This window comes from Balaenoptera physalus (genome assembly GCF_965194825.1).
Source record: "Balaenoptera physalus genome assembly, chromosome: 4".
Lineage (NCBI taxonomy): Eukaryota > Metazoa > Chordata > Mammalia > Artiodactyla > Balaenopteridae > Balaenoptera > Balaenoptera physalus.
This window is the reverse complement of record NC_138891.1, coordinates 45985479-45998096: the sequence shown is the minus strand read 5'-3', so window position 1 is coordinate 45998096 and position 12618 is coordinate 45985479. Positions and strand designations below refer to the sequence as shown.

The window sequence follows — 12618 nt, the reverse complement described above, 5'->3', positions numbered from 1 at the left end:
CGGCGAGAGGACTGCGGCGGCTGATTTACACAGTTGGAGCGGAGGAGGAGCCGGGGGGTGCTGGGGGGACAAGCTGGCTGAGGCTCTGGCGATGGGCTGATCTGGGGCTCCCGAGCGCCGCTCCCTCTCTGCGCGATTTGGGGACGGCTGATGGATTTGCATTCGGGTTCCAGCCAGGCGTTTGGTATATTGCCTCCTAACACCCGACCTGGCGCTCCCAGTTTGGGTGCAGACGTTGGTAAGTAACGTGTAATCCGATTTTAGTTATTTCCTAGGCCATTAAAGTGGCACTTTTAAAGCAGGTCAGTCTTAAATGATGCCGCTGCCGAGAGCGTCTCCTTCGCCTGAAACGTTCCGCGGTCTCCTCCCCGCTCCCCCCATCCCCGCCCCCCGCTCCAGAAGTGAGAGTGCTTGAATGGTGAGCTGTCAGGGGGCTCACTCTCTGCCAACCGGATCGCTTCACCTTGGTGCTTTGCCCGAGATCCCCCAAATTCAAGTCGAATTTGGTGTGTACAGCCGTACTGTTGTATTCGTATCTCGTCTCTGCTTTTCTCTCCTCCCCCCACCGCCACCACCTTCGCTGTCTGGCCAATGCTGGGATCTGGGATCCGGTCACCCCCTTCCAGCCTCCTTCCCACTCCTCCCCACCCTCTTCTCTCATCTACACAGCACCCAGCCCCACTCCCACCTACTCAAAGGGTCAAGAGCAAAGACACCCGGAGAAGGCAAGGTCTAGTCCCAGCTCTTCCTAAGGAAGGAGGCCTCGCGAAGGGATTGCGCTGTGAGTGACAACCTTTCAGGAAGCGAGAGAAAAAAAAAACACAAAAATCCAGAGACCGAGCCAGGGCTCTCGGGGACCGCGAAGCTCGCCACTGAATCGAGAGCACCGAGATCTGAAAACAAAGAGCCCAGTCCTGGGACACTCACTGCCTGCCATCGAGGGTATGTAGAGCTGCGGTCGGGAGCTGCCTGTCACTGGCACTGCCGCGCTAGGTGTGCGCCCGGCTTTCGCATTGGTATGCAGCGACCATTTCCCTGCAAGTCGCAAAGGTGGAAGCACTTAAAAGGATTACAAGCGTGATTTGGTGGCCTTTCTGAAAGTTGGTGCCTGAGGAGGAGAAACTGCAGGCTACTGCATGATGGATACAATTCAGCCTCCCAGAGAGTTTGCACCTCTCGCTGGGAAGCCCCTCGGAGTAAACCTCGGAGATCGAGAGCCCTCTGCACGGATAGGTACTCACCGCCATCCTTTCCTACTTTGCCTAATTGAAACCAGTATTCTCGCGTGTAAGGATGTTCTTTGTAGAGCATATAGTTTGGCCGCGGTGGCTTCTATAAGCTCACAGGTGCTAGAGGGTTGTATTTTTGAACTGGATATTTAGCTGTAAGGACGATGATAGAAAGAGTGGTACTGGAGACTAACATACCCTCGGACCCCTTTTCTTGGGGGAGTAAATCGTTAAGTAACTCCAATAAATAGGCCAGGTGGTGGAGCGAAGCCCCTCCCCCAGCGGATCGCTCGTGTTGTAAAGGATAGAAGGAAAATGGCTTGAGCTTTTAATCATTTTCCATTTCTAAACAGACCCATTGTGCGTTTCGCCCGGCGATAGATTAGAAAAGGACCTCTGGAAGGCTCAGGGCTTTTCAGAAAATGAATGATGCAGCATTTTAATTATTTGTTCTAGGGAAGATCATTTTGCTTCCATATTGGAATATTTAATCTTAGATATGGAGAGATTAGTGGGCTCGGAGATCCAGCAAAGCGGAGGGGGAGGTGGGAGGGGGTACAATGGGGAGAAAGGGCTTCTTGTCCTCCCTGTGGACAAACAAATGATGCCCGGGCGCTCGCAGCAGAAAGCGGTCGAAATCCGGGCTCCAGAGCCCTTCATCCCCTAACTTTTAGAGCTCTTCCTATAGCTTAGACACCCTACATTGAGAAAAAGGAAAGGAAAATGGTGAAATAGCCTTTTGGACATGTCCCAGATCAAGAACTTAGGGGGTTGTAGTTCACAGAGAACAGAGAATGATTGCCAAGGGGGCCATTTACTGTCACTGGCAAGCCTCCCAGTTACCCATCGATTCCATCGCATCTTGGGTTCCGATAAGATCCCTGAAACAGTCACCGTCTCTGCACGTTGGGTACAGAAGGTGGTGTGTGGGGGCCGGTGGGGGGGGCAGATGGTGAAGGAGAAGGGACTGCTCTCGTTCTGAGCTCAGACTGTTAGTGTTGGTCTGCTTCTCGGTTGAGACCCGGAGAAATAGGGTGGGTCTGGAATGTTAAGGGTGTGGAATGTTAGAGAATCCTGACGGCCTGCTTACTTAGTCTCTGACAGCTACTGTGAAGTGGCCGACACAGGTACGATCATTTCTAATGCAAAATACCATGCGAATATCCGATGACTGACTCTTAAGTAACGTTTTGTTGAGTTAGGTGATTTATATATACTTAGAATGGTAAGAAACTGGTACATAAGTTGGGTTTTGTAAAAAGCGCTTTAAGAAACAATCAGCTCTACGGTCTAACTTTGAGCCCTTGGGCAAGTGAGTCCATTCTTTAGCGACCAGAAAGTACATCCCTTCCCCATGAGTTGGTGACAGGATTGGCGTGTGTTGCGGGGATGGGGGGCGACATTGTGGAGGCACAGTTCCCTCTGAGGAGACTCCTTTGCTGCACACTTGCCTCTCTCCAGCTTCTCTACTAAGGTTCATTTCCTCCCAGCAGGTAGGACTGTAGAACCATCAGGTGAGCCTTTTAAAACTCCTCTTAGAGGATTCTTGTGAGCTCTGGTCTGGTGGCTCCTCTTCACTGAAACGTCTTCCCTCAATCATCCCCACCCTCAGGACTCTCTACCATCCCCTTGCCGAAAATATCACGGAGAAATATTTGGGGAGGGGGCGGGGCGGTGGTAGGAAAGAAAAGAAAGAATCTAAACCCTGAAATGCTGCCCCCTATCCCCGCGAGGTCTTTCCTGGTGTAAGAAGTGAAATGTGTCATTGTTACCCAAGTGGTCTGCGTATCCTTCCAGAGCATTGGTTTGTCTCTGGTTTTAAAGAGGTGGCAGCAAACACATAGCTGTTGAATCCAGGGGAAATCGAAGGCTTTGAGCTGCAGCACAACAAAAGGATTCCTGGTGCAAAGAGATCGAAGCAAAATGCAGGAGAAACTCGGTCCAAGTCGCTCAGGCTGCCTGAGCTCTTACTCAGGACACTCAAGCAGAATCAGCTAGATTCAGGTCTTCTGCTATGGAGACCTGAATTTCCCTTTATCTCAGTCTTTGGAGGGAAGTGAGTGCTGTGAAAAGGATAATGCCGAAGGACAGTCTTACTTTTCAAACTGTCTATACTAGAGAGTAGAGATTTGGGGAACTAGAGGAGCAAACTAGTCAGGCAATGGTTTCCTTTAGAGTTAAAATAAATTAAAAATTAAAAATTAAAAAATGCCTACACCCCTCCCCCAGTCCCAACCAAAGGAACGTTTCCCCTTGGTTGATCTCGTCTTCCTTCTTGTTTTATTCTGACAATTTGTCATCTTGACCCCTTCACTTCTTTTCTCTCCCCTTAAACACACACACACACACACACACACACACACACACACACACACACACACACTCACACAAACTGTATAGTCACGGCTTCCTAGTGCTCGCGCCCGACCCCATGCTAAGCGCGTTCCCCGTCTTGGAGCTCATTTTGGTGACGTGGAAAGCCGGATCCAGGGTTACAGCACATATTAAAAAAAAAAAAAAAAAAAAAAAAAAATCCAACGCAAGAGAAGTCCGAGATTCTGCACCGTGATTGAGCCTGCCTTCCTCCCTGCCTTCCTCCCGCCCTCCTTCCAAGGATGCCCAATGATGTGCTGCCGGTACCCAGGAAAAGAAGCTACGGCGGTGGCAGCAGCAGCGGCGGCAGCGAAGCTGGAAGCCTGCAGCAGCCCCTTCTCCCTCCTCTATTGAGTGTTCCGAGCGGCAGTTCTGCATTCTAAAGAAACCCATTGAAAGGCCCATTGCATTCCCAGCACGTCTTAAGCTTGCTGCCTTTTATTTTTTTCCCTTGGTCTCCCCCCCAACCCCCCAACCCCCTTGCCTTCAGCTTCAGCAAAAGGAAGGAAGGGAGAGGGAGAGGGAGAGAGAGAATCCTTAAACTCAAGCTTTTTCTTTTTTTTCCTCCCCCGATGTTCAATGCTAAAAAAAAAAAAAAAAAAAACTCCTGCAAAATAGGTAAGTCAAAGACATCTGGAGCCTTTCTTTTCTAAATCTCAAGGACCTCAAAAACAAGAAAAAGCATTTTTAAAAAAGAATGGTGAAAAGGAAATAACTTAAGTAGATTTTAATATTTTAAAAGGGATACAGGGAAGACTAACTGATACTGCAATGTAGCCTCATCTGCCTTCTCTCTTTTTTCATTTAATTGTTTCCAAAAATTGAGTATTGCATGCCTGAGGCAAATTTCTCTTTGCTTTCTTATGGGTTCTCCGTTCCTTACAGCTGTGTACATCATATGCAAGTTGAGTGCGGAGATTTATTCTTTTCACTCTCTCTGTAAATTATACCATTGTGTTTTAAGTTAGAGGGTTGACAAAATATTTCCTTAATGGATGCATCTGTGTGGAAAGAAAATATATGCTAAAATCCGTTTATTTTTATTGATTAAAAACAATTCGATTTTGACTGGTATTTCAGTGACTCAGAAAGGGCAATCTAATAAAACTGCATTATTATAATTTATTTATGTACATATTTTCATATACTGATGATATTAGGCAAGTAAAGAGAGCCAAAGAGGAAGGCTCTGTATTATTAGAATAGTGCACTGTATTTGTTTCTTCTGATGGGAAAAGAACGATGTCTTTCTTTGAAATGTATTTCATGTGATAGATCATCTATCAGCAGGTTAAGAATCCAGGTTTCCACTCTTTCTTGCCTTTAACTACCCAAATCTCCTCTAGCCAACCACCTGCCATTCCATCTTTTTGCAGGGTTCCTCAGTTGATCTCAAAGGCACAGATATACATTCCAAACTAAGCTCTGAAAGTGTTTTAATACAGACACTCCCAGGCTCAGCATCCTTTAGCTGTCACTATCTTTAGCTCTGACAATTGCATGGGCTTGTTCTTTAGAAAGGCTAATCACTCCTAAAGGATTTAAACAGCCAAAATGATACACATATGTAGAAATCATTTAATTAAAGGAGATGTTAATGATCTGCTTGGGCAAAAGGGGTTGGGGTATAGTGTGTTACTGAGCATGCACTATAATTAAGCATATTGTGCTCATTTCTTAAGAGAAATCTTAGGTTTTCCTGAGATACCAATCATCTTATACATCTCAACATCTGATACTGGTCAATGGGCTCATAATTTATCATACTCTTTAATAGCTTTGGGGTATGCCATGTCTTTTTATGAATAGAAACCCATAGTTTAAAGAATACTTTCTTCCATCAGAGTTTCAATCAGATCCATAATAGGCACCTCTGATATCAATATGATTTTTAACAGGCAAACAGGTGTAATGGCCAATGATTGCCATTATTACTGAATCTGCCTACCCCTAAAAGGAATCACTGTATGCAGTTTCCTTGCTTGCTCTAAGAAGCAATGAAGGCTGCTTTTGATTTCATGATATGCCCTTTACCAAATATGGCTTGATTCAGGAAAATGTCATCACATGGTACAATATTTCAGTCTCCTAATTTTAAGATATAGGACATATTAAGCATGTTGATAGGTTATTTTGAGTGTCAGTTCAACAATTACTAAAGTTTTTATATCACTTTTAAAAAGCCCCACATGTATGAGACAATTAGAATAGAGCATATGACTAAAAGCTAAAAATCTGCATCTTTATTTCTGTTGCAGTTTTGTAATCAACCGCGAACGATGAAACCTTCTATAGCTGAGCTGCTTCACAGAGGGAGAATGCTGTGGATAATTCTTCTAAGCACAATTGCTTTAGGATGGACTACCCCGATTCCCCTGATAGAGGACTCAGAGGAAATAGATGAGCCCTGTTTTGATCCATGCTACTGTGAAGTGAAAGAAAGCCTCTTTCATATACATTGTGACAGCAAAGGATTTACAAATATTAGTCAGATTGCTGAGTTCTGGTCAAGACCTTTTAAACTATATCTGCAGAGGAATTCAATGAGGAAATTGTACACCAACAGTTTTCTTCATTTGAATAATGCTGTGTCCATTAACCTCGGGAACAATGCATTGCAGGACATTCAAACAGGAGCTTTCAATGGTCTTAAGATTTTAAAGAGGCTATATCTACACGAGAACAAACTAGACATCTTCAGAAATGACACCTTCCTTGGCTTGGAAAGTCTGGAATATCTGCAGGCAGATTACAATGTCATTAAACGTATTGAGAGTGGGGCATTTCGGAACCTAAGTAAACTGAGAGTTCTGATTTTAAATGATAATCTCATCCCCATGCTTCCAACCAATTTATTTAAGGCTGTCTCCTTAACCCACTTGGACCTACGTGGAAACAGGTTAAAAGTTCTTTTTTACCGAGGAATGCTAGATCACATTGGCAGAAGCCTGATGGAGCTCCAGCTGGAAGAAAATCCCTGGAACTGTACATGTGAAATTGTGCAATTGAAGAGTTGGCTGGAACGCATTCCTTACACTGCCCTGGTGGGAGACATCACCTGCGAGACTCCTTTCCATTTCCATGGAAAGGACCTGCGAGAAATCAGGAAGACAGAACTCTGTCCCTTGTTGTCTGACTCTGAGGTGGAGGCTAGTTTGGGGATTCCCCACTTGCAATCAAGCAAGGAGAATGCATGGCCAACTAAGCCTTCCTCAATGCTGTCCTCTGTCCATTTTACTGCTTCTTCTGTTGAATACAAGTCCTCAAATAAACAGCCCAAACCCACCAAACAGCCTCGAACACCAAGGCCACCCTCCACATCCCAAGCTTTATACCCTGGTCCAAACCAACCTCCCATTGCTCCTTACCAGACCAGACCACCCATCCCCATTATATGCCCTACTGGGTGTACCTGTAATTTGCACATCAATGACCTTGGCTTGACTGTCAACTGCAAAGAGCGAGGATTTAATAACATTTCTGAACTTCTTCCAAGGCCACTGAATGCTAAGAAACTGTATCTGAGTAGCAATCTGATTCAGAAAATATACCGTTCTGATTTTTGGAATTTCTCTTCCTTGGATCTCTTACATCTAGGGAATAATCGTATTTCTTACGTCCAGGATGGGGCCTTCATCAACCTGCCTAACCTAAAGAGCCTCTTCCTCAATGGCAACGATATCGAGAAGCTGACGCCAGGCATGTTCCGAGGCCTACAGAGTCTGCACTACTTGTATTTTGAGTTCAATGTCATCCGGGAAATCCAGCCTGCGGCCTTCAGCCTCATGCCCAACTTGAAGCTGCTATTCCTCAACAATAACTTGCTGAGAACCCTGCCAACAGATGCCTTTGCAGGCACATCTCTGGCTCGGCTCAACCTGAGGAAGAACTACTTCCTCTACCTTCCTGTGGCTGGTGTCCTGGAACACTTGAACGCCATTGTCCAGATAGACCTCAATGAGAATCCTTGGGACTGTACCTGCGACCTGGTTCCCTTCAAACAGTGGATCGAAACCATCAGCTCAGTCAGCGTGGTGGGTGACGTCCTGTGCAGGAGCCCTGAGAACCTCACCCACCGTGACGTGCGCACTCTCGAGCTGGAAGTTCTCTGCCCAGAGATGCTGCACATCGCGCCAGCTGGAGCGTCTCCAGCTCAGCCTGGAGACTCTCCCCTTGCTGGGGGGCCGACGAGTGCATCACCTTATGAATTCTCAACCCCTGGGGGTCCTGTGCCACTTTCTGTGCTGATTCTCAGCCTGCTGGTTCTGTTTTTTTCAGCAGTCTTCGTGGCTGCAGGCCTCTTTGCCTATGTCCTCCGACGGCGCCGGAAGAAGCTGCCCTTTAGAAGCAAGCGGCAGGAGGGCGTGGACCTCACTGGCATCCAGATGCAATGCCACCGGCTTTTTGAGGATGGTGGAGGTGGTGGAGGTGGAAGTGGAGGTGGGGGACGACCGGCTATGTCTTCCCCAGAGAAGGCCCCTGCTGTGGGTCATGTATACGAGTACATACCCCACCCTGTTACTCAGATGTGCAATAACCCCATCTACAAGCCTCGTGAGGAGGAGGAGGCGGCCATTTCATCAGTCCAGGAGACAGGGCGTGCAGAACGCGGGGCTCCTGGGACACAGTCCCCAGGAATGGGGGAGGGTCTCCTAGGAAGTGAGCAGTTTGCTGAGACACCCAAGGAGAACCACAGCAACTACCGGACATTGCTAGAGAAAGAAAAGGAGTGGGCCCTGGCAGTGTCCAGCTCCCAGCTCAACACCATAGTGACCATGAATCATCGTCACCCTCACCCTCACCTCCCAGCCGCCGGTGGGGCGTCAGGGGTAGCTGCGGGAACTGGGGGAGACTTGGCTGGGTTCCGCCACCATGAGAAGAATGGTGGGGTGCTGCTGTTTCCCCCCGGGGGAGGCTGTGGTGGTGGCAGTACGCTACTAGACCGAGAGAGGCCGCCACCGGCCCCCTGCACAGTGGGATTTGTGGACTGTCTCTATGGCACAGTGCCCAAATTAAAGGAACTGCATGTCCACCCTCCTGGCATGCAATACCCAGACTTACAGCAGGACGCCAGGCTCAAAGAAACCCTTCTCTTCTCGGCTGGAAAGGGCTTCACAGACCACCAAACCCAAAAAAGTGATTACCTCGAGTTAAGGGCCAAACTTCAAACCAAGCCGGATTACCTCGAAGTCCTGGAGAAGACAACATATAGGTTCTAACAGAAAAAGAAAATTAAATTAGTGCTTTTTTTTCAAAAGAAAATAAAAAGAAAAAAAATATCCCTTGCTCCCTTTATACTTGTCCCAATAACTCCATTCTCACAAACTTCCCTGCCCTGAACAGAACTGAAACCGCATGATAACTAGAAAATACAGATGTATGCTCTCCCCACTCAGATGTGATTCGGAGGAAGGGCCATACTCAGATCATTAATCAATGAAGTGCCTTCGCAGACTTTTGCCAGCAAATGTTATTATTTTTTTATACTGAAACTTGAGACTTTGACTGTGCCATGTATAAGGTATATTAGGATCGTTGTATTGATCCTAATTAAGTAAAATTCAATGTGTCTTTTTCTTTTCAGTAACTTTTGTTTTTAGTTGTAGTTTTGTTTTGACAGGGAGGGGGGAAAACAAATTGACATTTGTGGCTTTCGTTCCTCTTGCCCTCATGGCACAGATTCTGTACATGTATTAATACTGCAGTTTGCTGCATGCCTGGAAACTGCAAGGCGGGGAGGGAGGGGGCGGGTCTTGCTCGAACGTTCTCACCCACTCGTTTTTCTCTTACACACATACCCACACGCAAATCACAAATCTTTGCACATAGGTCCCTACACCTGCAGCCTCTTCCTTCTGGTGTAGGTACACACACACACAAACACACCCCCCACTCCTGTTCAACCCAATCTAATTAGTTCGGGTTCGATCCATTCCTCTCCTCTCCGTAGCTTCACCTTCCCTTCACCCCTAGTGTACAGCTCACAGCGTCTCTCCTCCACCCTGGGAAACGTCATCTTCCAGGATGGAGCCAACTGAAGTGGAGGCCTGGTGGTATAAGAGCCGTAGGCACTCACCTAGGATGAACACCTTCTTTGTGACACTTCATCCTGATGCCAAGATTTTTTGGAGAACATCTGCACTTTCTTATATATATATATATATACATATATATATATAAAATATAAAAAAACATAAAAAAGCAACTGGGTATATATCACTAACGGCTTTGTAGGAAGCACTTTTAATGTTTTCTCTCTCACACACAAAGATTCAAAAGAAATGTGCATATATTTATTCTGTAATTTCAGTGATTATAAATTGTAAAGGTAATGTTTAATCATTGTATAGTGATTATGCGTCTGGTATAGCTTTCCTAATAAAAAGTTTTTGAAAAACATAATACATTATACATAGAGGATACAAAGCTTGAACTTTAAATTCCAGCTATGCCATGACTTTCGTCCTCCCATTTTTTTTTTTTTTTGAAAAACTTTCTTTTACTTCTTATACAGAAAGCTAGTTTATTAACAAGTTTGATGCACTGTGATATTGATAAATCTTATAACCCATCATGCCCATCCCATACCAGGATATTATAAGTGGGACATTAAAAAAAAATCTGATTTATATAGTTCACCTCTTTCTCTTGGATTATGAATTTCAAACTTAGTACTCCAATGATGCATCATTTTTCCTAGGCAGGATGCAATTGGGAGAAAACACAGTAAATATATTGCTAAGAAGTACAGGATTAATTAGGAGGAGATGATCAAGGATCCATGAATTGTATGATAGTTAAAGACATAATAAAGGAAAAGGAAAGTGAAATTGCTATACTTTTTTAAAACGTACACTAAAATTACTTACACACACACACACACACCAACCAATAAAAATATAAGGCCTTGGAGCCAGTTTGTCAGAATTCTGTTATCTGTTGTCACTGTTATATTTTAGCTACTTTTTTTCCCAACCACTTACTGCAACTGGCCCCAAACATGCTTGAACAAAGACAGGATGCTGAAAGAGTTTTTCTTTCTGTATGACACTAAAATATGTTGAAAAATTAATCTGACAATAATCCAAGTTATGATCCATTTACATGTGAGCGAAACCAAAGAAAACCGGATTTTTAAGGTGCCAGTATCTTGTTTGTGGAGGAAACTAAACTGATACGAAGAAACTCGAGAGCTTTGAAGCAGGCACTTATCTCATCGGGCCAGTAGAGGACAGCAGAGCTCCAGAGATTCATAGAACCTGTAGCTGCAGAATTCCGCAGTGAGCCCAGTATTCTCTGCTAGTGTTTCCTCAAGTTGCCCTTAGTCGAAATTATTATTATGCTTTGAATGTAACTCACTACAAGTCACTGATGCCTTACATCACATTTTTTTCCATAAAAAAGGAGACTAGTGGCTTCTAAAACTCCATAACTGATATAAAACTAAGGCATTGTATTTAAAAAGAAAAAAAAAAAACCCATGAATGTCTAGAGTAACCTATTTATATATCTCTTGATTAATTATATTTGGGTAATAACATAGATATGCATAAAATAAAAAACACAAGTATATCAATATGAAATGCAACTTTTCAGGGCTACCTTGCATTTGGTACATTATACCTAAACCTTTTGTCCTCCATTATTTGAAGTATATTTTGGAATTAGTTCAGATGAAGAAAAGCCCATGGACATGATTCACTATTTCTCTGTATACAATATTGAAATGCAACTCTTCTTATGCAAGAGGATCAGACCCACTATTAAATAGGTGTCATTCTTCTTTGTTTCTTATTTTCTTTTTACTTTCCCATAAGTCACCTTTTTCATAGTTATCTCACTTTCCTTGTTTTTTCTAATCATCTCTCCATCCTTCACCTGAAGTCTTTTTTTTTTTGAGGCACAGAAAGTTATATTAACCTTTAAGTGTTTTAATATCAGATTTATGAAGTCCCTCTAAGCTAGTTATTTATCATGTCCCCATTCCTCCTAATCAAATATTTTGATGAATAGTAGAAAGATGTACATAATAAAAATTCAAAGTGCAAAGCTACTTACCATTTCCTTAATAACTGTGCATACATTCATAACATGGTATATTATCAGACTAAAGTACAATTCCTAACAATCCCAGAGCTTTCGACATTTGAAAAATGAGTGTCCATAAACCATATCAAATTATAATGTAATTTGATAATTATAATGTTTATATTTTATTTATTAAATATAGAAAGTAAGATTATCTTGTCTGAAATATAGGTATAAATTTTACCCTTGAATTAGGAGTAAATTTATTTAGTGAAAATAAATTTTTATGAGAATGGAATTTTGTATCAAAGGAGGTAATATTTTGCTTCCATAGAGTTTTCTACCCCCTTGGCTAGGCCACTTATTTTAGCTGTGCATTAGAAATACTTAAGTTAGCTTTACATTATAATACCCGATATGTTTTCTTAAAGTACCATGGGTATTAATATAGGCCCTATGATTAGGATTTGTTCTATGTTTTTGCTGCAGTAAAATGATTATTTTCAAGAAAAAGATAGATTACTAATTCACTTCATAGTGCTGGTCAATTAAACTGAAGCAGACCCAGATCTGACAGATGTTTGTTATTATTCTTTGCTATTTTATTACAAATTATAATAATAATATTTGAAAGTAATAAAATGTATTGTAATATCCCTTTAACTATGAGCTGGTGAGTAGAAAATAATTGAAAGTGAAATATTAGTTTGATTCAGTACTAGTTTTAACACATTATTTTTCTATACTGTATTATTATGTGAATGCTTTTATGTTATTTAAAAAGCTGTATTATTTCATCTAATTGCAAAATACTAAAAAATATAAGGATGATGACCACCATATTTTAAATAAAAGTTCAGAGAGAGATCACAAGAAAAGTTTAATTATTGAGCTTGAAAAGTTTTTTTTTCCTTACCTAGGAATATTGGTTTTAAACCCTTGTTATCTGCAAAGAATATTTATGTTTAGATTATGAAAATTGATAATG

At 43.1% G+C, this 12618-nt stretch overlaps 1 protein-coding gene and 1 long non-coding RNA gene across 2 annotated transcripts in view; both read left to right on the top strand.

The window, feature by feature from the left end:
• LOC309659159 overlaps positions 1–12618 on the top strand; it is a 1097080-nt gene that overhangs the window by 1068918 nt on the left and 15544 nt on the right. The gene's annotated exons all lie outside the window — the stretch shown is intronic.
• On the top strand, positions 447–9482 carry SLITRK3 (SLIT and NTRK like family member 3). Its single transcript, XM_082458395.1, has 2 exons — positions 447–1233; positions 5861–9482. Exon 2 carries the CDS (start codon positions 5882–5884, stop codon positions 8819–8821), a length of 2940 nt encoding a protein of 979 aa, XP_082314521.1. The 5' UTR covers positions 447–1233; positions 5861–5881; the 3' UTR covers positions 8822–9482.

Bases quoted from the DNA above. Each gene is read 5' to 3' on its own strand.
- SLITRK3 (XM_082458395.1), top strand. From the start codon at position 5,882: ATGAAACCTTCTATAGCTGAGCTGCTTCACAGAGGGAGAATGCTGTGG.